The sequence below is a fragment of the Haliotis cracherodii genome, unplaced genomic scaffold (assembly GCF_022045235.1).
Source record: "Haliotis cracherodii isolate W230 unplaced genomic scaffold, xgHalCrac1.p SCAF_8, whole genome shotgun sequence".
Classification (NCBI taxonomy): Eukaryota; Metazoa; Mollusca; class Gastropoda; order Lepetellida; family Haliotidae; genus Haliotis; species Haliotis cracherodii.
In genome coordinates this window covers 16,814,460-16,839,220 of record NW_027266341.1, presented here as the reverse complement: position 1 = coordinate 16,839,220, position 24,761 = coordinate 16,814,460, and the positions used below count along the sequence as shown (strand labels likewise).

Below are 24,761 nucleotides of genomic sequence, written 5' to 3'. Positions count from 1 at the left end.
TATGAGGTTAGACGTTTGGTGAAAGCCACGAGTGGGTATACGGTAATGACAAACAGCAAAACATAATTAGGGCACATGGGGATTCGAACCCACAAACACAGGTTTCTTGCAACACAGCACGAACAATAGCGGCGCATTAGACGACTGGGCCTCCCAGGCTCTCAAAACGTATTTAACGCCATGCTACAACAAGCGTTTTATATTCTAGTTCGGTGACTGAGGAGAAAGTCACCAAGTTTGTGGACACAGCACTTAGTTCTCTTCGGTTGTCGATGCAAGGCACGAAGCAGGCAAGGTTTGTGGAGGGATCGCGGGGTAACCTCACCTTCAACTGCGGCCGAGGGAAAGTCGCGGCCAACAGCTCGGAATTACTCTGTGGTAGGGAGCATCTTCTACCTATCAATCTAGCATATTAATAATAAACTATGTTTTTTTGTTTGATTACATTTTTATAATTATTTGATGTGTACGAACTTACGGTTGTCTCGAAGTAAAAGCGTGGTCCCTGCGTATTCCTTCTTTATTCATCATTATTTAACCTCTGAAATGTCGAATCGGGCGTGTGGAAGTTACGGTTGTCTCGAAATAATTTACCAGTCCCAAACGTGTACTTCCAGGACAAATTTACTCTAATGATTCGACATTTATTTCATTTTTTCCTTGTTTGGTTGTTCGAATTATTCATTCTTCATGCGAAAGGTAAATGTATCAAGTCTTTGAAAGGCATTTAGGAGTGATACACATAAGGAAGGGAAATTAATAGCTGTCAACTTCTTTATTATGAGGAACACAACAAGGTCGGCGGTTCATTCCCTTGTGCACATATTTGAGAGATTTGTCTTCAAATGTCAGAATACAAAACGTCTGTTATCAGATAATGATGTGGTCAAGTATCCATTACCGTTACAGTTCCTTGTCCACGTGGGACGTTCCACAACCAGGAAGTGGACACCTGTGAGACGTGTCCGGTCCACACCTACTCCGACACCAGTGGTCAGACACAGTGCACTCCGTGTGGTCAGATGACCGGTACCAAGAACAATGGAAGTAAAACTGACCGGGACTGCATCGGTAAGTGGCGATCGTGGTGCAGAACATACGCACCTGGCAGGTGGAAAATATAATGGCAAATGTACATTTCAAAAATGAGTTTAATCATTATGTTTTCGTAGGTTTGTACCAGTGAGTGAGTTGGGATTAACGCCGCTTTGAACAGTATTCCAGTTATATCACGGCGTGTCAGCTTAATGTGGGAGGGAAACCCAAAGTTATGCAGGTCTCAGACGTTTACCACTTTGCTGGAACCCACAGGCACGGGTATGGTGCTGACAAACTAGAAACATAATCGGGGCATACCTGATTCGAACCTACGATCTGCCCAAGGCGAATTGCGGCGCGTAAGACGACCGTGTCACCTAAATAGAATACATAGTACCTACAACGTCGAGATATCTCGTATGCTTTAAATGTTGTTGTCAACATCAGAATAACTTGAAGAAGCAGCTCACACAATCTACTTGTTTCCAAACAGAGATGTGCCAGCCAGGACATTATTCCACGACAGGACTATCACCCTGCACCCCCTGCCCACTTGGTACGATCCAGACGGAATCGTTTAGTACAGAGTGCACTTCCTGTCCATCGGATTCGTCTACTGCAGCTATGGGGAGTTCAAGTTTAGACGAATGCCTCGGTGAGTTCAATCCAAAACTATTTCCCCCTTAACAAATACTCGTCTACGAAAGTGACAGTTTATGATATGCTAAATAAAACCTGTTGTACTATCGTGGATTAACTGTTCTCGACAAGGCAACACGATGGGGAATCCTTGTTTGATTGAAGGATGCTATTTCACACAAATACACCAAGACCATGGCAAAGATTCTCCTCTAGAAATATGTACAAAGCATCTAAGACCGTATTATACATAAAAGGTGAGGTGAAATTGGGTTTAACGTCGCGTCCAAGATTATTGCACTTATATAGCGACATGCATGTAGGTGCATGGATAGCCCACTCAGACACAGTATACTGACTCCGAGCCGACCAGTCCTTGTTTTAGCCCCTTAATGCCGAGCGCCAGACAGGGTAACAACAAGTACCATCTTTTAATGTCTTTTGGCTCTACCACTAGACAACTGAGTCGGTCTATTATACATAATAACATGATTCTATGTACATTGAGTATTTCCCTGCTTTCACACATTTATCCCGGAAGACTTATATCGAGATCACAAATACGGAAATTTGATTTTACAGTATGGCTAAGCGTTCTCTGTATATTACCCATTAGTGAGTGAGTGAGTGCACTTATTCCACCCGTCATACCCGTCATAGCGACAGTAAATATACAAGTTTGGACCCGACACACCGCTGGTTAATATAATGAACCACACCCCACATAGTTTGGGTACAATGAGACACAGTCAACTGACAGAGCCTGTTCACGTGATCCATTTTAGTCAATATTATTGGCTACTAGGACAGTTCTAACCTGAAGTCTTCACGGGATTACTAATGAAGTAATGAGACATATTTATATAATAAATGGAACATTGATCACTTCGGTGAATTACATTTTAAAACTTGATATGGCCACAGACCCACTTACGCACCATGTCATCAGCAACTATTTTCTGCTTGGCCCCGACGCGATTATTTACAATTCACAGTTCGTGACAATGCTGCATTATTTCGATATACTTGCTTTTAGTAAGGTACGAAGAAAATGTTTAATGGTCAAATAGCACAAATTGTCACAATATGTTTAGCCATTAGCTATTCCACGTCACTCTGCCTATTTCAAGCGTCACTCTGCCTATTCCTTTGCATGATATTAAAGTTTGTACTTTTCAGCATTCGATGTGATGGTTAACGGGCCAGTTCAGTTGCGCCTGGGTCCAGTTATCCATGACTGGTGTGAAGATTTAACGCTGGCATTCTGGCTTCGAACACTGCCTCCAGGCGAGAAGAACCCGAACGTTTCCTTTGTCCTTAGCCATCCTACAAGAGGTCATCAAATGACGTTGGACCTTTCACATCAAACAAACATCTTAATGAGAAAGTAAGCATAGACCTCATGTGTTAATGGACTCGTTAGCGATAAATCTCCCATCCCCTCAATGTAACAAATAAATGCGCGTGTATTTATTTTAATGGAATAAAAATATTTTCTATAAATTAAAAACTAAGAAACCTAAGAAATTAAAATTCCATATAGACCGTCATTGCCCATAGGAGTCGATCCCCATCAGTCTTGGTAACAATGCTGAATCTGCGTAAATAATCACTCATTCACTCCATGTCGGGAATGAATTAGCATGCTGTCAAAGATTCCGTATTAGATACCCCTGCTACGTAACATACCCCTCTTAGCCGCCAGGTGCCAGTGCATACTAAAGTTCCCCAGGACCTGTGGACACACATGGCGGTAGTGTGGAAAGGCTATCCCAGTTTCGTGGACATCTATAGGGCTGGCAGCAGGGTGGCGCATTATGGAAACCACACCCCTCTCTGTTTTGTGCCAAAGGATACCGAGCTCACCATCGTCATAGGGGAGGGAACAGGTACTTTGATACAGATTTAAGATGTGTTGTCAAACTGGTCCCCTTGACACCATTAACATACACAGTGTCTTTACATTGAGATCTTTCCGTGAGATATGACCTTTGTGCGTGAAGATCTGAGACACCTCCATAGAAGGTCGCGTCATGCGAACCCTGAGTGACCTTTGACTGAAGGATGTGTGGGTTCTTAAACCATGAGATGTCCGCTTTCTCAAACGGTTAGGTTTTTCGATTATAACGCAAGACAACCAACAAAGAACATTATTCTGTCCCCGATGGAACTCTCTTTTGGGTGTAGATGCCATTGAGGTCAGAACACACAGGATGTGTCATCTATGAGTGAGTGAGTGAGTATGGTTTTACGCCGCTTTTAGCAATATTCCAGCAATATCAGGGCGGGGGACACCAGAAATGGTCTTCACATTGGTCTTCGGCGTGACGAGCGAACGCTTTAACCACTAGGCTACCCGACCACCCCTGTCATCTTTTAACCGCAATATAAATTCGCGGCCTTTATCATTTACATTCGGAACAGGTCAATTAACTTCGTTTTCGAGGTAGATAAATCAGATAATCAGGTCTGAATTTTGCTCATTCGTACGAAGAACTTGGAAGGATTGACGCTGATCGGCTGATTAGAAAGATCACCTTCAATGGCGATGCCCACCGATCTTCAAGCATAGGAGTATAGTGTCAGAGTAAAAGATCTGATGAGATCTTAATGAGGTTGTTAACGTACGATATGGCTAGGTACGTTTTCGTTTCACATGTTTTCACGTATCATTTTGCATTGCAAAGGTGCAAAACAAAATAAGAAGGCCGTTGCTTCAGGGTTAGGGCAGGAACCGCCTCTGTGCTTCATATATTTTGAGAACTTATATTGTAGGTGTCACACTGAGGGAATTGTTCGTCCTGCCGCTGAGCAGCTCATCTGATATCATACCACGGTTGTCCAAGTCCTGCTCACCTGAGGCGGTCGGGTTTGAGTCTCTCATGACAAAGGTTGTATCGTCGGATCCGTCCAAGATCAGCATGGTTGTGCCCAGTGTATGTTCAGGTAGGCGGTGATTTAGTTCCTGTATATATATATATATATATATATATATATATATATATATATATATATATATATATATATATATATATATATATATATATACCATTCGCCCCACTCTTGGTTTGTATGCTATTGCCGGGATATTTCAACAAGCGGCGTAAGACTATATTCAGTCACTCAAATGTATGCTGGAGCTTGGCAAGAGTCACCTAGTACTTGGTTAACGTTGAGTAAATTTTGGATAGAACTAAGCAAATATGATAACAGGACAGGATACAAAACGGGTCTCATAATGGAAATAATGTTTACTATTTTGAGACAGTGTTATTTGCTCCTTTCTTACGTGAGTGAGGTTTGTGTCAAATTGTGTTTACCAATATATATATATATATATATATATATATATATATATATATATATATATATATATGTATATGTTGAATTTCGTAAGCAATCAAACAACACAACACAAATTAATGTACAATCGTAACTATTTCAATTATTACAGAGATCGATCGTTGTGAACCTGATCCATGTAACGGGCATAGATGTCGATCATTCAAGTATGGCGCAGAGTGTACCTGCATGGGAGACTACTCTGGTCCGATGTGCGAAATACCCCCGGACTACTGTATCGTTGCCAACGAGTGCCAGAATGACGCCCTGTGTCAGAATATTGAGGGAGGCGTGAACTGCACCTGCAATGATGATTACAAGGGACGGTACTGTGAGACACCAATAGGTAAGACTACAAGGGACGGTACTGTGAGACACCAATAGGTAAGACTACAAGGGGCGGTTCTGTGAGGCACCAATAGGTAAGACTACAAGGGGCGGTACTGTGAGACACCAATAGGTAAAACTATAAGGGGCGGTACTGTGAGACACCAATAAGTAAGACTACAAAGGGCGGTACTGTGAGACACCAATAGGTAAGACTACAAGGGACGGTACTGTGAGACACCAATAGGTAAGACTACAAGGGGCGATACTGTGAGACATAACTAGGTAAGACTACAAGGGGTGGTACTGTGAGACTCCAATAGGTAAGACTACAAGGGGCGGTACTGTGAGGAGATACTGTGAGACACCAATAAGTAAGACTACAGTGGGCGGTACTGTGAGGCACCAATAGGTAAGACTACAAGGGACGGTACTGTGAGGCACCAATAGGTAAGACTACAAGGGACTGTACTGTGAGGCACCAATAGGTAAGACTACAAGGGGCGGTACTGTGAGACATAACTAGGTAAGACTACAAGGGGTGGTACTGTGAGACTCCAGTAGGTAAGACTACAAGGGACGGTACTGTGAGACTCCAATAGGTAAGACTACAAGGGACGGTACCATGAGACTCCAATAGGTAAGACTACACGGGGCGGTACTATGAGACTACAATAGGTAAGACTACAAAGGGTGTTGCTGTGAGGCACCAATAGGTAAGACTACAAGGGACTGTACTGTGAGAATCAAATAGGTAAGACTACAAGGGGCGATACTGTACATATATTATATTCTATCTGTAGACACATATGAAGAACCAAAGAACCGTCACATTGAATGACGCCAGATCTGTGTTGTGTTTCAGTTCATGGTAACTGGGGCGATTGGTCTTCATGGTCATCCTGCTCTGTGACCTGTGACGGAGGTGAAAGATCAAGGTCAAGGAAATGTGACGATCCGGCACCAGAGCCTGGTCTAGGAAAACCATGTGGCGGATCATCCGTTGAGAAATCTGTCTGCAACATCAACGCATGCCCGGGTAACAATCCTCCAACGTGCTATTTCCGATTTTGAAATAATACATTGTCATCTATCCACTGCAGTTCGCACGCGTCAGTATGCTCCCATAATCACCCTACGAGCATATACATTTAACCTTATTGTCACATTCTGTTAGCGGATTATATATCCTCCTTAATGTGTGCCAAATATCGGAATCATTTACAAGAGAAAAACCTTTCGAAACACAAAATTACAGATGTTTCCTTCCCGGGTTAATAAAGTATGAGTCTTTGTTGAAGGACTTTCTTTGACGCGGACAGATAGTCGAGTTTAATCAAATCGAGGTTCGAGTGGGCTATTCTATGTTTTACCCACTAGCATATTAAGAACGAATAAACTTAGATACTCAAATAGAATTTCGAAAATTACATAGAATCTTCACTGAGGTCAACCTATACTTGTCAAAGCCCACGCGCATGAGTATCAGGTGGTCTGAATGTGTGTAACCCAAATGACGTGGACCACTGGTTCGGACTGTCAAATACTGGTTTGCATGGTCCAGACTCGAACATTTCCAGGCCGCTGTGATATAGTTGGACATTCATTCATTCATTCATTCATTCATTCATTCATTCCACAGAATGCAAACAGTCGCAGCTAACAGTCAGTAATGGCGTTAGCGTAACCTGCACCAACGTGTCTGAAGATAAAGGATTCATGAACTGCTCCGTGTCATGTGACCAGGGTCTGGTGTTCCAGGAAGAGCCGCCATCTTATACTTGCCAAGAGGAATTATGGGTACCAGGGAGGAAAACCATTTCTTGCGTGGGTAGGTTCCAAATGTTGAAAAGTATTTTGAATTTAAGCATGTTTATAGCTTAAACATGTTCAAAATATAAACACGTTTTAACATTGTTTAGAAGTTAAATACTTTAGAATTTAAACACGTTTAAACATGATTAGAAATTAAATATGTTTAAATAAAGTGCGTATCATTAGGCAATAATTCAAATATCGACAAGATGTATACAGTGTAATATATATTGAAATTAGATGTCCAACTCAGGCACTTGCATAACACAAATGCCACCAGGACTTACAACGAACTCGGTGTGTATCAACATAATGATGGACAAATAAACCAGGCTAGGTTAATGGGGAGGACTAGGAAACTTGATATATATGACAACAATCTCTGTAGCGCAGGTGGTAGCGTGAAGAACTACCAACCAAGAGATTTCGTAATCCACCGAGGTATAGAAAGTGTTGTGTTAATAAATGTCTTGTTTCCGTGTGACTAATTGTATTTCTCTCATACAGGAAAGGAGAGCGGACAATGAAAGTATAACCTTCGATCAACCCCTAACTTATTTAGTTATTTAAAGACTCCCGTCATATAGCTTGAATATTGCTGAATGCGGTGTTAATCAACAAACAAACATACGAACGAACAAAAAATTACTGTATCCCCATTAAACGCGAAAACATCACATAGAAAGCGCCCTCTTTTGAGATAACCAATAATAAAGGTACAGGTAATTCAATTCAGAATGTGTGAATATGTGCGTCAGTTTCTCGGTATCGATGTTCACTCCAGACAGTGAAGTAGATGGGTGTGTGTTTAGACTTCCAGATCCCAGACAACGTGGCGTTAGACTACGCCGTTCCCTACAAGACACGGGTCGGCCTCAACATGGCTGCCGATCTCGCCGCTATCCAAAACAAGGTGTCTGACTGTGCGTCTCAGACTTCCTGTGTCCAGGAAGAGGCTTGCCAGTATGCTGTTACCATGGAGACATGTCACCGTGAAGCCGGAGGATGTGCGAATATTCCAGAAGGATACATTGCCACAATTAAATTCACCGTCGACGTCGTCGCCAGTAACTGGAGCGGTGAGTCACACATGTTGTAGTATTACACAAGCTGCCATATACATTTTTATTATCACACAATGCATATATGTATATATCATGTTAGTTGAATAATTATTCATTTCCGTGAAATACCACATATATAAAATGCATGTATACAGCATGTCGTAACGAGCTAGCCTTATCAATAATTCCGAGAAAAAAATAACAGATAATTCTGAATCTACCAAGAATTTGGAAAATACTGAATTCTGAATACTCAGTAAGTTTTTTCAAACCACAAAACGTTCCACTGGACTTTTGTAGTCATTTAACTCCCTTGCCTTTGAAAGATGTCGCGGAATCTGATGTAGTTCCTGCTTGAGCATTGTGGCTGGGTATTTGGGAATATTGAGATGTATAGTTTAACTACCAAAATGCAGAGAAATGCGGTAGTTTCAATTTCAAAGGCAGGAACAAAAATACAGCGGAGGACGAGTCTTCATTTAAAGGAATTCCCCTCCAAAATTACAGACTTGATCGCAAAAGCCCGTCCCTCCTATCGCACCCTAAAAGGCAAGCCTCCGTTCGTACCCTAACAGGCTGCCCAACTTTTCTTCTTTCAGCTTTAATATCCAAGAACAACCTGGTCGAGGCTTGGTCCACCTTGAACAATACTTTTAATGAACTGGGGGAGATCTACGACGACTGTTTCCTGGTTCAGCTGACCGATGGTCAAGTGAAACCTGGGACCTCTGTCGTGGACAGTGACCTGACTTGTCCTGTGGGATCAGTTCCAGATCAAGGCTATTGCAGTGAGTTCTAACATTGGCAGTTTGAAATGAGTTATCAGTGTTTCGCTTCTTAGCAAGACATGAGGAGTCTTCTCCAAAGTCCTGAATCCTTTTACAGTTCTTCTCAACTGTTTAGTTTGGCACAAGAAACCAGGTATAATAATATGGCATTCATCTGTGTCACGAAGCATACAATCTACGGCATTTGACGCTGATGATAGTAGGAAGGCCAACAGAGATCAGTTAGGAAATGAGTTTTTTAAAAGTAGTCTTCGTTTTCTTTTTAAAGATGGTCTGGGGTGACACTATGCATCTGTCCAAGAGGCTGAAATATTCATTTGTCATCCCTGCTATGTATTTTAGTTGCATGTGCCACAAGTATGGTGTATGAAAGAATACACGACCAAAGGTCCCCGGGTAAGAATAGGTCCCACCAACCTATGCGGCGACTCAATGGATTGGGTGGTCAGCATCCGTGACTTGATTGATTGCATGTCACGGTATCCCGACCACGTGAATCGTTGCTCATAACATCAGTCACTGGGTTGAATGGTTCTCAGTTATTTACAGGCCGCCATCATATAGCTGAAGTTTTTTAAAGGGTGGCGTTAAAGGACAAACTAAACATAACCCGTAGTATGTCTTGCTTCCGACTGGGGGGCACGGGTGGCCCAGTCGTCTAAGGCGCCACGATTCGCTGTGCATAGTTGCGTCCCTTGGGCACGCCCGAAACCTATGATTGTGGGTTCGAATCCCGGTTCGCCCTGATTATGTTTCTAGGTTTGTCAGCACCATACCCGTTCTCGTGGGTTCCACCGAAGTGGTAAACGTCTGAGACCTGCATCACTTCGGGCTTCCTCCCACATTAAGCTGACACGCCGTGATATAACTGGAATAGTGTTAAAAGCGGCGTTAAACCCAACTCACTCACTCACTGCTTCCTACTGGAGGGAACCGTCCATTGTACGTTGCATATTTCAGGTGCATCACGCTCAGTGACCATGTGACCATGCCCATGCATATGTGTTGTATGTTGTATATTTCAGGTACTTGCGCCCCGGGCACAATGTTCGACAACGACACGTGCACCGAGTGTGTGCGAGGATGGTACCAGGAGGACACGGGGAAGTTTGAATGCGACATGTGCCGAGCTGCTTACAACACGAAATACATGGGGTCGAGCTTCCAGTCGGAATGCCTAGGTAACGCTGTGATTAAACTTTATGAAATTTTAATTAACCGGAAGCATTCTTTAAATCTCAAATAGTCAGTTAGAGAGGCCACATCTCAGTTAAACGCCTTGTCATTTTCATGGACAAAAATCAGCCAGAAAGTCATGTCGGTGAACCTTCACTGACCTCTAGATCCACTCACGTTAAAAAATGTTGATTAAAATCAAGGGCGGGTAATTTGAGATCACAAGTACCACTGGATGGGTTCTAGGGTGAGTGTAGAATCACCGACATGTGAGCCCTGGAAATATAGAGGATGTCAGGAAGATTTTAAAGAGTAAGTCGCATGTATTAGTTGGTCGATTCCAATACAAAAGGGTGTGTGATGCCACCCCCATCATCACTGACCCCATGACTGGTCACATCACTAGCCCCACCACTGACCTCATCACTAGTCGCATCACTGACCCCATGACTGGTCACCTCACTGGCCTCATCACTGGTCACATCGCTAGCCCCATCACTGACCTCATCACTGGTCACATCACTAGCCCCATCACTGACCTCATCACTGGTCACATCGCTAGCCCCATCACTGACCTCATCACTGGTCACATCACTAGCCCCATCACTGACCTCATCACTGGTCACATCGCTAGCCCCATCACTGACCTCATCACTGGTCATATCGCTAGCCCCATCACTGACCTCATCACTGGTCACATCACTAGCCCCATCACTGACCTCATCACTGGTCACATCGCTAGCCCCATCACTGACCTCATCACTGGTCACATCGCTAGCCCCATCACTGACCTCATCACTGGTCACATCGCTAGCCCCATCACTCACCTCATCACTGGTCAGATCGCTAGCCCCATCACTCACCTCATCACTGGTCAGATCGCTAGCCCCATCACTCACCTCATCACTGGTCAGATCGCTAGCCCAATCACTGACCTCATCACTGGTCACATCACTAGCCCCATCACTGACCCCATGGCTGGTCACATCACTAGCCCCATCACTGACCTCATCACAGGTCACATCACTAGCCCCATCACTCACCTCATCACTGGTCATATCACTAGCCCCATCACTGACCCCAAGACTGGTCACATCACTAGCCCCATCACTGACCTCATCACTGGTCACATCATATCACATCTTACAATTGCAGCTCCCCCTGCTGATGCCTTCATGCTTCTCACTGACCCCATCACTGGACACATCTGGTCAGTCAACATGTCCGACTTCAAACACAAGGCTGTGGCTCTGCCGGACAACGTGAGACTGGGGTCATCTGGATACGACCCGGTCACGAACCACATCTTCTATGCTGACAAAAACAGACCTGCAATACACAGTGTTGGGCCCACGCACAGCAAGACGTACATCAAGCTCAATTGGGGTGGGTACATCAACCTGGCATCACGTCGTCGATATTCACAGTAGGGTATACAAGTTATTTTAATCCGTCAGCCATTCTCTTTTGTGAAGATATAAAAACTTAAAAAATTAAAGAACGTCATATCAAAAGAACGAACCTCAGGGGATCGCCCACTTCAGGTGACACGGTCGGCCCAGTTGTCCGGGGCGCCACAATTCGCTGTGCTGAGTTGCGTTCCTTAGGTGTGCTAAAGATTAAGGATCGTTCATTCTAACCCCAGTTACACCCTCGTTAGTTACCATGGATGTCAGCACCATATTCTTGCCAAAATGGTTAACGCATCGACTGGCATCACATCAGGCTTTCAACAAGCTGTCACTTCTTAGTCTGAGGGACATTCTGTTTAAAACAGCGTTAAACAGCATTTTACATGCAGACACTGACACTAATCATTGAAGAGGACAACGACGCCGAATGATCCAACATTGGCACCGTTCTACAGATACATTAGATTTTTAAATTCAAATAAATATATTATGCCAAATAAAATAGCTGGCTACATGTAATTGAAGGATATAACGAGGCCAGCTATTCTCAAGATCTAAACTCAGTACTACCGTAAATCGTGAGTTTTAACTTTCTGCTTTTGTTTCAGCCGCGACTGTTGACGGCTTGGCGATAGATCCCGTATCGAGACTCATATTCTACACCGACAGGGGCAATGACGTTATCGGAGTGGTAACCATAGCAACCAAACATCATAAAATCATCATACAGGAAAATACCCACATGCCTCGACACATAGAGGTCGATCCTGTCAACGGGTAGGTTAATATCTTGATGACTTTACACTTCGTTGTCTGTCTGCAGATGACCAGACAATGGTACGTGTAACGTTGAAAGGAAGTCTAATGGGGTATCTAATTTCTTTGTTTACAGAGCCACCTGTCTAATTATTCAACTGGCGTCTCAATTTCTCTTTTGAATCTGAAAATTAGTTCAGTGCAGTACGTGCATACGTAGACCTTTGACCCCCTCCCCACATCCCCAAAAAATATATAATACATTTACATTTTTAAGTTGTTGTTTTTTAAATGAATAGTTAATTAAAAGAGTGGTTTTAAGCTATTTTTTAAAACAATTTATTTTAATTCTACCTTCCATCCTATGATAAATAAATACGCACACCATATAATCTCTAAAAGCAGATGAGAAACACTAAGCTGTCAAGGGGAGAATACTCTGTTGGTAAGGGAAGACAACGCTTGGTTTCCTCAAGAAGGATTTTCTTTCGGAACAGATATGTGTGTTTGTTTGTTTGTTTAATGCTGCACTATTCAAGCTGTATGACAGCGGTCTGTAAATAATCGAGTCTGGACCTGCAACATCCAGTGATGGATATCATGAGCATCGGTCCACGCTATTGGGATACGATGACATGCAACAACCAAGTCAGCGAGCCTGACCACCCGATTCCGCTAGTCGCATTTTACAAACAGGAGTAGCTGAAAGCGAATTCTAACCCGGGTCTTCACGGATTAGAACAGATATGAATATATTGTACATGTGTTTCACAAGCGCTGGTGAGGTGTGATATTAACACTTAGATAAGGTAGAACAGCAGAAGAAATTAAACATCTGAAAAAATTATCATTGCAATCTCATGAGGACCGACCACTTGGAGGCGTGTTTGTCGGAGACAGTTTATTATGTCGGGCGCTGCGTCATAACCTACAATTATGTTCTCTGAAAAGCAGAAGTGGACAATGGTATTTTTTTATTACAACACAGACGTTCGGGGTATCCAGAATGTGTCCAACAAATTTTTGTTGTTGTTTAACTCCACTCTCGGCAATATTCCAGCTATATGACAGCCTGTAAATATTTGAGTCTGGATCAGGCAACCCAGAGATTGATCGATATCGTGAACAACAATCCTCTTCGTCTGGGTCAATGACGCGTTTTTCCAAGAAATTGTGTCAAAAGTAAAAGCAGTTGCCATACCGTCTTGTGACTTGTGACATAGTGGGAATGTTCGCATCACAATGTATGACAAGATTAACATAATGACATCTTATTTACACTTTTAACAGAGTGATGTACTGGATAGACTGGGGAAAGGACAACAAGATAGAGCGAGCCAACTACGATGGATCTGACCGACGGGTGCTGGTCAAGTCCGTGTGGCCAGAGGGACTGTCACTGGACAGAGAAGGTTTAACCTGTTGTATTTATTTTAAAAGTAAAGATGTTTAACGGCTAAAAATGTATTTTAAACCTTGTACGATCGTCCGATGTGTATGATTACTTTGACAGTTGAAACACGGCGGCGTGGTAGTAATTTCATGAATATAATTATTACAATTCGTGTGAAGCAGTCACGGGTAATGTGCCTTTGTAGATTGTGGTAAGCGTCCCCAAAAGCTCTGCCCTGACATGTGGAGTCTCTTGCTGTCTGGGCATTCAGACAAGTATACAATATCTGTAAAGAAATTCGGTGGTTTAGGTAAAGTAAGACCAAGTAGGACGACCTCAACACGGTTACGTAGTCTCTTCCAGACATAAGGACATATATTTTATGAATCGAACACCCCCTTTCCATTCTCTTCCCTCAACTTCAGCAGCCTATTCTCATCCTCTTTTCATCGCTTGGAAATTAAGAGATTTGAGGGTTCCGTTTGAGAAATATTTCTGGATTATACATAACTTAATGTTTCTGGGACTATATGCTCCTTTATTACCCACGTGGTGAAGATACAGGTGGTAAGATACTAAATCCGTACGTCACACGTGTGTCGTACAAGGTTGACCTTGTTTTATTCGTTTTGATTGGATAACCGTGACCTCTGTCACACCGGGACTACTTTTTTCATTCATAAAAAATCGCGAGACGTCATTCATTTTGCGATTACAAGGCAGAACTGAAGAAATTCATGAGAACGAGAGATATTTACAAACACCTTATTAAACCAAACAAGATAGTCACACGCATCAAATTCGGTTTGCATTCTATATAAGTTATGCATAGAGCTTCTACAGACATATAATCGAGCTAGATCTATAAATCGATTTACAATGTACGACTGCCGATCGAGCGCGTCCCTTGAGCGTGACGCACCCGACCACTTTCGCAACTTTCAATTTGATTTAACGTAAAAGGATAAGCGTGGTGAAATGAAGTCTGTTTAAACTATCTGGACAGATATCGAGACTTACTTGGGATGATCCGGTTGTGCCATCGGTGTCCCCTTTGAAGCGTATCTTGTGGCGCTGTTTCGGGAGGTGTTGTTCATGGATGAACGAACACGACAGCACGACCAGATCACTTAAAGTTCACAGTTCCGATACAAATCATTCGAAAACTCCGTGGAAGTGTGCCTGACTTCTGATTTTGTGGCCCCAAACATCCCAAATGTGAACAATAACATTCCCTATCTCTAGCGTAAAACGCTGTGAGTGGATCGCGGTTGTCTTTTCTTATTCCGGTGGCGACCTTGCCCTTCGATCGTTCGAAGCTGTCACTGACATGCAAGCAGATTTGAGTTTGTTGATTTTCACGTCTTCAATATATAGGGTGGTACAGTTAACATGAATGTCTTTGGCGAACAGTCTGATTTCCCTCTTCCAAAATGGAACGGGCATGATATAAATTCAGCTGATAGATCAAGGAAACCGAACCATTTTGATTGCACAGACGGGACCCCGGCAGTGTGACCGACTGTTGGTCCGATATTCAAAACGCGGCGCTAATGTGACATTTCAAATTTTCTTATCGGTGTCCTGCGTACTAACAAAATGGCGCTTGAATTACCATAAGTTGAAGACTTTCTTCCAAAAGGATCTTGAGCGTCGGTGCTGGTTTGTTTGCAAACAGAACAGCAGGCGCGTGTTGTAAATGCGTATGCATAAACATGTCAACAATGCCCATATTTGGTCATATATCAATATTAATGCGCAACCAGATTTTGCAACCGGTTTCAGTTTGGTCTGTCAACGAACGAAAGTTGTTATGTATTTACACTTAAATATATATTTAACGTGGGTAATAAATAAAATACCACACTCATTCTCGTTAGATACCATTTGTACGAAACTCGTGAACTTTCTATGGTATCTGACCTCGCTTTCGCTCGGTCAGATACCATAGAAAGTCCACTCGTTTCGTAAAAATGGTATCTAACGAGAATGAGTGTAGTATTCTCTATGTACTTTCACGTTCAGCCGGAAGATTGTACTGGGGCGACGCCGGCTCCAAGACTGTGAAAGTGATGGACGTGGATGGAGGCAACATGGCCACCCTCCTCACGACGACCCACCACCTCTCCGCCATCACCGTGTTCCAAGACTACCTCTTCTACTCAGCCATCAAGCCCAATTCAAGGTACCGTGTTTCCTCACATGTGCGCCGGCCGCTTTATTGATATAAGTTTACTTTGTGATATGTCCTGTACAACAGACAGGCTCTTATTGGATGCCCGTCCCGCTGTTTGTGACGAGAAGTGGGTTGTCGGCTTTAATTTAACCAACACTACCACATCTCTCTTGAATGAAAAGAATATTAAAAGAATATATTGGAAATGAAAAGATTCGGTGTGATACAATATTTTCGGTGGTACTTTGGAAATATTCATGGCAGTCACTTATTAATGACTTTTTAGAATATAAAAAGTTTCAGATACGACACAGGGTGTTGATTCAACAATATCCTGTACTTCAATATTTTGACCTCAAACGCACAGGGGTAGATCTCACTGGTTGATGCATAAAACAAGCCCCCATCTGCACAATGGAACTGGATGCAGGCTAGCGCCAGTGTTTAGAAGGTCACACAGTAGACCCAGGATCGAGATGTTTCCAATGTGATCAGCCCATTCAGGGTTCTCTCCATGAGGTGGATGGAATAATACCAATTACCACAGTACTAAGCAGAGTAAAGCTTCACTTACTCACTCGTTCACTAACTCAATCACTTTTCATTCTCCTCTACTGCCCAAACTCCCTCAACAACCAATTAATACTAATACATGTACATGTTGGTTTCAATGTAAATTATTCTCCATTACATTTTCTTAGCTGTCTGGTTACCAGCATATCAAACACATGTATATGATTATGCTCTCTGCCTGCAGCACTATGATCAGAGTCAACACTGACGGTTCAGGCAGGGGTGAGACCGAGTTACCTCCCTTCCGCTATCTCTCGGATCTCCACGCACATCGGAAGAGTGATTACAAATTGGGTAATTGTTCCGTTATTATTCAAAAGTAAGCTCAGCAAATTAAATATAAGAATGTCACGAGCTTAGACGAAGTTGATATGGAGTAATCAATCTAACGGGATCGGGTGGTCAGGCTCGCTGACTTGGTTGATGCATGTCATCGTATTCCAATTGTGTGGATCGATGCTCATGATGTCATTCACTGGATTGTTTGGTCCAGATTCGATTATTTACAGACCGACGTCATATAGCTATAATATTGCTGAGTGCGGCGTTAAACAACAAAGAAACAAACTTCATCTTAGAGATAGTGAAATCTAGGATGACTACATAACTTTGCTACAGCTCCCTCATTAGAAACACTCCTACACTCCGCTTAACCTGAGGGGGCAAGTATTCCTTTACTCGAAGGATGGACCTTGTCAATGCACCATAGTTTCTTGCTACTGCAGGGTTAATGTTTCATTTCAACAAGGAGCAGTCGGGTAGCCTGGTGGTTAAAGCGTTCGCTCGTCACACCGAAGACCCGGGTTCGATTCCCGACATGGGTACAATGTGTGAAGCCCATTTCTGGTGTCCCCCGCCGTGATATTGCTGGAATATTGCTAAAAGCGGCGTAAAACCAAACTCACTCACTCACCCATTTCAACAAGGCTTGTTGTGTTTATCGTTTCCAGTAACTAACGGATGTTCCAAGAACAATGGCGGCTGTACTTTCATGTGCTTTCCTCGACCCGATGGCAAGAGAGTCTGCGCATGTCCGGAAGAATACACGATGGACGAAAATGAGATTGACTGCAAGAAAAGTAAGGTGTAAACAGCCACATGGTTATTCATATTAACATGAAGTAAACAAAGCTTTCAAAATATTATAGGATATATGTTGTGACTTGGTTGTTTCCGACGGATTGGGACGTAGCTCATAATAAAACCACTGGTTTGTCAGGTACATGCCATTCGAATATTTACGATACAATAGTACAGATACCGGGTTCAATTTGCCGTGTCTTTACAGAGGTCAGTAAGTCATTCTGGTGGGATGTGTGGATGCGGCCTCGACGACGGAGAGAAGCGAGACACGTGCTGCGACTGCGTCATGACGACTAGGACCACGGGATATCAGGAAGTGACGTCAACATTGGAAAACAAACACGCTAGACCACGCAGTATTATAAGAGTTCTTAGTGCTATTTGGACACAATGGTGGTGAGAGGGCAAACCACGAGTTATTCTACCGGTGTGCTAGGAGACAGTGCCCTATGTAATAAGTGTAAGACAGGACATTGTACACAGGCAGCTCTGTCTGTGATTTTTCTTCAAATTTAGTGTGCTCATTCGGTAGTTACTCCTTTTATCCAATCAACAGTATTAGGGACGATAGGATGATGTCTTTACATATTATTTTCCATGATCGATGATGATTGTGTATCTGAAGAATGGATGTACAGTAAAGTACGGTTATAACGAACTCAAAGGGACTACTAACTTTAGTTCGTTATAACCGTAGTTCGTTGTAACCATATATACAGAATAACTACAGCAAATAGTCTGGACCAAAAAAGTAAGTTCGTTATATCCGTCAGTTCGTTATAAGCATGTTCGTTATAACCGTAGTTTACTGTAATTGTCTTTTCCCGTACCTGTATCGAGTCCTGGAGATCATGTAACTATTTAGAGGCGGATCCAAGATTTTGAAAAGGTGGGGTACCAAGGGCGCATGCGTCCGGATCTACCATTGAATAATAATCCTCGTTGTTATAATAACTCATGTAAAAAGATTTGCATTCATTTTAGCCGTTATATCATGACATTATTTGCAAAGGGCAGCCATTTTCGCCTGAATATGGCTCATTCAAATTTGTGGTATATATTAATTCACAAAATCATTGAAACTTGTTGTTTAGCATTTGTTTTGCTGTCAATAGAAGTGCATAGACTATATGACCTTTAACGTGTGAATCATAATATCACTTGGGATTATGTACTTAACGATATCGAAGTCATATCGATCTTGCCGATCATTTTTAGGGACCGCGAAAACAAAATATGCATTAACTATGAGGACGTCACAGGAGACCGCATTATGATATATTGTATGTAAGTAATATAACACAAACTTGTCATGAAGGTAGTGTGTTTTACTTACGTCTCTACCGCTTACATATACAGTGAAACCTCGTTAATCCGTACCCACCTAATCCAGAAGCCGCGTATCCCGGGCCTGAAAGAATGGCGATATATTGTAAAGATGATAACTAATCATCAATGATTTGTAAATCCGACCGATCACATTGAGTTCGATACAGTCTGGATTAAAGGGGGTTCGCTGTACCTGGGCGGCAAACCACAAACGTGTTTCTTCCTCAAAACACTTCCGTCAAGCTGAACTGTTTACCGGACCAATTGTAAAGTATTGGATCTAAATTAAAACTGTTCGCAAGGAACGTTTAAATGGCCTATTTAAATTTAGATTCTATTCTAAGCCTATTTCTAAAGGACAAACGCTCAACACCATGTGTTTCTGTTTACATGTAAGTATACCTTTATGCATGGCGTCAGTGTTCTTTGTTAATTAAGTTTAAAGTCCGAAAAGAGCATTTCTTGAGAAAAAAATACAAACATAATGGTTTTCAAAATAAGTATATTTGCCAAATTACTCTATATTTTATCAATGTGTGAAGCCTATTTCATGTGACCCACGCCATGATGTTGCTGGAATATTGTTAAAAGCGGCGTAAAACCATACTTACTCACTAACTCACACATATATTTTACTTTTGCAAATATATGGATAGTTCTTCAATGACGCAAACAAAAATTAATTGTTTTGAACTATGTGTGATGCTTGTCTACTTGTGCCATTCGAATAAACTGTTTTCATAGTCATAGACTTGTTCCTGCATGTCCTTGCGCTGTGTCATATTACTGTGTGCATATTCTCAACCCATGTCCCCCGCCGTGATATTGCTGAAATATTGTTAAAAGCGGTGTTAAACCATACTCACTCACTAACTCACACATATATTTTACTTTTGCAAATATATGGATAGTTCTTCAGTGACGCAAACAAAAATTAATTGTTTTGAACTATGTGTGATGCTTGTCTACTTGTGCCATTCGAATAAACTGTTTTCATAGTCATAGACTTGTTCCTGCATATCCTTGCGCTGTGTCATATTACTGTGTGCCTATTCTCAACCCATCAGTCATACATAGTCAGACCTCAGGTCAGAACTCGCAGTTAAATATACCCTGGGAAAAGGTCCAAGTCCACTCCATTTTGAACGCAGTATGTTATTAGTGACCAAGCCCAAATACACGAGGAAAGCTTCGTACATACTGCTCTTAATCTCAGATTCTTTCATATTACTTTTGTTAGTCTGTCGTTGCAAAATATGTTAAAGAACACCCGATTCTTTCATAGTACTATCAATAATCTGTCGGGTGTTCCATAACTTCTTTGAAGTAGTATAGTATGTGTATTCCTTGGAATTGTCTCAAAGACTAGGAGGGTGCACGGGTTGACCATTCGTCTAAGGCGCCGCGATTCGCTGTGCAGAGCTGCGTCGCTTGGGCACGCCCGAAACCTATGATTGTGGGTTCGAATCCCGGTTCGCCCCGATTATGTTTCTAGGTTTGTCAGCACCATACCCGTTCTCGTGGGTTTCACCGACGTGGTAAACGTCTGAGACCTGCATCACTTGGGGCTTTCCTCCCACATTAATCTGACACGCAGTGATATGACTGGAATACTGTTAAAGGCGGCGTTAAACCCAACTCACTCGAACACTGGGTCAGGTCACATAAAGCGAAGTAGACAGGTAGCAATCATTACTATATGTAGGATAAAGCACTTTCTTTTCGTGGTTTTATTTCTCATAAAAACCTAAGAGGAAGTATTTTGTTCTTACTAATGAGCTGAAAGAATGATTGTAAACAACATTTATCAACAATGTCATATTTCAAACACACGAAGCGGACGTAGAATATCTATAGCTGGCATTCTTGTTCATGAAAAGGGGATTCTAAAATGCATTGCGATTTATCAACACCTCAAGACCCACATTCAGTCCCAGAAATTTAGTTATTTTATTTAATGAAATATATTTACGAAACAAAACAAAAACATTCAAATGGACGTCAGAACCTTTAACCAAGAGCTGAGGCAATCTAGTTTGTAATAATCATTCGAGACGGTATTTGGTGTGCAAAATCGGGGGGATTGAAAAATAAGATCGCAGGTTCTGCACAAGTTAAGGATTTGGAATATGAAGACGATGACATGATGCATTTGAGTGGTATCTGGATTAGTCACAGAGAACGTGTCATTATAATCCATATCGGTTTCGGCATAAATTTATGTGTACGTCACTTGGTAAAAAGAACGACCGAAATTAAACACAGGATACATTATTAGTTATAAATTCGTTTTTGAAGGGACGTTTTTTGTTGCTGTTTGTTTGTTGTTTAACGCCGCACTCAGCTATATGACGGCGGTCTGTAAATAATCGAGCCTGGACCAGACAATCCAGTGATTAATATCATGAACATCGATCCATGCAATTTAGATCGATGCAAGTCAGTGAGCCTGACCATCCGATTCCGGTAGTCGCCTCTTACGACAAGCATAGTTGCCTTTTAGGGCAAGCATGGGTTGCTGAAGACCTATTCTACCCCGGATCTTCACGGGTCTCACAGTTGAGACTAACAAGTACGGGGAATCACTGATTCTCTGTACTTGTCAATGAAGGGTTCGAGCCATGAGCATTGGTTACTGTACCAGACTCGATTATATACAAGCCTCTATGTTGTAACGGTGATGATGCCGACAGTGGGAATTCTAGGTTAGAATTGGTCCCTAACATCCTATCCTGGGTACCGTTTCACAAAGCAGTCGAAAAGTTACACGCTCGTAGATTTTATGCCATATTTGCGCAATGTTTACGCCATAGTCTAAGACTGTTTCACAAAGCTACACTAAAACTTGCGTAACCTCGGCCAACTTAATTACGCGCACGTAAAAAATACCATTGGAGCTCTTTCCCTTTGTGAGGTAGGAAAATCCGCACTAGAGTTATCTACCGTGGCAGGTGCTCTGAGCAGACGACGAACTGCAGTAAAATGGAGGACATTTGCGACAAGAAATCGAGAAAGAGAAACTTTTCGGCCACAGAAGTCGAAATTCTTACAGAAGAAGTTGGCAGCAATTTCGATGTGTTGTTTTCATCGTTTTCTTCTTGCATCACCAACAATCGGAAGAAGAAGATGTGGGAGGATATTCTGACAAAGTGAGTGCATTTCACGGCATTGAACCCACATCTGTCATATGAAGAATGTGTTTTATTTGGAAGTCATAGACCTATGCCATTTAGAGTTATCGCGCTGGTCGCAAGAGGCGACTGTATGTTTGGGTGGTCAGGTTGGTTGATTGCGTGCCATTGCATCGGGATATCGTGGGACGTTGTACATATGATCAATCGTGTGTTTTACTGGTCCCGGATGGTCGAGTAGCCTAGTTGTGAAAGCGTTCGCTCGTCACGCCGAAGACCCGGGTTCGCTGCCCGACATGGGTACAATGTGTGAAGCCCATTTCTTGTGTCCCCCGCCGTGATATTGCTGGAATATTGCTAAAAGCGGCGTAAAACCATACTCACTCACTCACTCAATTGTTTGGTCCAGGTTCGATTATTTACAGCCGCTGTTAAATAGCTGCAATATTGCAAAGTGCGTTAAAAGAACAGAAATTTTAATTGCGTGATCTAAAATACTGATTGAAGCGCTTCTAAAATACCACCTGTAATCAGGTTTACCGAGCACAAAATCCACACAACAACATAAAACAAAATATTAATACAAAATTAATATTGAAGTATGACCATAAATATTAATCTAACCAGTATATTAGTATATTAGTATTACTGGGGCCGTTGTGACTGTTATGTAGATGCTGCGTCTTGTACGCACTGACCCATTGACGACAGTATCCTCAACTCACGCTATTTCTGTGTATAAATCTGTTGGGTGGTTGTTGAATGTCGGTGTACAGCATTTTCTACAACTTGACTTACGGAACCGCGGACCTAAAAACATAAAAAGTAAAATCATTATATTTTTTAAGCCGCCAAACGCAGAGTCTAGTGCTAACATCTCTACACTGAGACCTAAAGAGACATTTTTTTAAAATTATTTACTTTCCACAAGCTCCGTAGACCATGGTACGTAAACAGAATTCTTTATCCGCCTACTCCGTGGTTCTCTGGCTCAAGACTTTTACAAAATGTCTTCATTCTCAAGAGGCGACAGCCTCCGTGGTCTAGTGGTAGAGCGTCCGCGTCCGCTGTTCGATCCCCGGCCGTGTCATACCTAAAGACGTTAAGGGGTGGTACTTGTTGTTACCCTGTCTGGCGTTCGGCATTAAGGGGCCAAAACAAGGACTTGTCGGCTCGGAGTCAGTATACTATGTCTGAGTGGGGTATTTATGTTAAACTTTGGTATGTCAATGTTCTAGCACTATAAATCGGCATGCAATTGGTATCGATGACATGCATCAACCAAGTCAGCGAGCCGGATTAGTACACACACACACACACACACACACACACACACACACACACACACTCTCTCTCTCTCTCTCTCTCTATCTCTCTCTGTCTCTCTCTCTCTCTCACTCACACACTCACACACACACACACACACACACTCACATACGTGCATGCACGTCGCTATAAAAGTGAAATAACCCAGAACGCTTTGATCCATAACATCTCAAGTGTAACCGGTACACAGCTGAAAATGTAATGTTATTAAGTAAGAAATAAGCATCAACTGATCATTTCATTTAGAGTTAAAGTTTTAATAATGTACATATTGAAGAAAAGTTTTATTGTGTCTAGGACCACTTGGCAAACTCGCACAAGGATCGGTTATTCTATCTCAAAATCAGCCCCACTTCATACAAGTGTGCCATAGAGAATGAGAGATATAATAATCAAATATCGTTTCTTTCAAATTGTTTGTAATCCGCATTGATCTGTCGCATATGGTGTTTCGACACGATGCAACAATGTGGCTATCTTATATTACGTACTTAAACTGTTTAAAATCTACCAAGTAGTTAGGACGAGTTACTTCCCTTATACCGTCTCTTTTGCAGAGCCCCGAGCGTAAATTCATTAAAACAATTAACCCTACTCCATAAAGACACACGCACACCTCAATTGCCTGATTCACACTTGAACTCTTACCGGTCCACACACACGTATAAATAATCGCGTGGTTATCAAACAAACATGACTAATCCACCACCAACCCCCGACACACATACGCACACGCACACGCACGTACGCACGCACCCACACACGCACGCCCACACACATGAGGTCATCGTCTAATACTCTATGCTAAGCTAAGCATTGGAACAATTTCAAGTACTGTACTTTACGAGTGTTATATATAAGGTATATACGTGTGTGTGTGTGTGTGTGTGTGTGTGTTGTTGTTGTTGTTGTTGTTGTTGTTGTTGTTGTTGTTGTTGTTGTTGTTGTGGTGGTGGTGGTGGTGAGCATGGTGGTCCAAACGATTATGATGGTGATGGTGATGATTTCCTGTCATGGTCAAGAAGGGTCATTTCACAGTAAATTTGGACTAATGCTTTTACGCAAACTAATCGTCCCCACTAAAGGACACTGTAGCAGGTCTGAGCACCCCGGGGTATTTACTATAATTGAGGAGAAACTAAATACGAACGCGGAGCAGGTGTACCCTATACGTTCAAAATAACCCCTATTAAAGACTAAAACCCATTGTTAAACGTACGACTCCGTGTTTCCTCTAATACCTCTCGGTACCCAATAATTTTCTCTAACAAGGAGCCATCCTGTCTCACTAACGACGAATACAGTTGACAGATTCAGGACGTTTACAGTCTTGTTTAGAGGAAACGTGATAATCCCAAACAAATTATTTCCTTTGGTATGGCTTTAAAATTAT

General features: G+C 42.3%; 1 protein-coding gene across 1 annotated transcript in view; it reads left to right on the top strand.

The window, feature by feature from the left end:
* Positions 1-19,913, top strand: part of LOC139450751 (sushi, von Willebrand factor type A, EGF and pentraxin domain-containing protein 1-like) — a 37,462-nt gene extending 17,549 nt beyond the window's left edge. Inside the window, exons 11-29 of the mRNA XM_071232573.1 lie at positions 209-378; positions 910-1,071; positions 1,532-1,693; positions 2,857-3,064; positions 3,376-3,566; positions 4,453-4,623; positions 5,132-5,365; positions 6,212-6,385; positions 6,989-7,177; positions 7,974-8,240; positions 8,825-9,013; positions 10,039-10,194; positions 11,345-11,575; positions 12,210-12,378; positions 13,648-13,769; positions 15,776-15,935; positions 16,684-16,793; positions 17,450-17,578; positions 17,788-19,913. Coding sequence (XP_071088674.1) covers positions 209-378; positions 910-1,071; positions 1,532-1,693; positions 2,857-3,064; positions 3,376-3,566; positions 4,453-4,623; positions 5,132-5,365; positions 6,212-6,385; positions 6,989-7,177; positions 7,974-8,240; positions 8,825-9,013; positions 10,039-10,194; positions 11,345-11,575; positions 12,210-12,378; positions 13,648-13,769; positions 15,776-15,935; positions 16,684-16,793; positions 17,450-17,578; positions 17,788-17,879 — 3,286 coding nt within the window. The 3' untranslated portion in view covers positions 17,880-19,913. The remainder of the gene's footprint in view (positions 1-208; positions 379-909; positions 1,072-1,531; positions 1,694-2,856; positions 3,065-3,375; positions 3,567-4,452; positions 4,624-5,131; positions 5,366-6,211; positions 6,386-6,988; positions 7,178-7,973; positions 8,241-8,824; positions 9,014-10,038; positions 10,195-11,344; positions 11,576-12,209; positions 12,379-13,647; positions 13,770-15,775; positions 15,936-16,683; positions 16,794-17,449; positions 17,579-17,787) is intronic.
* The last annotated feature ends 4,848 nt before the right edge of the window (positions 19,914-24,761 follow it).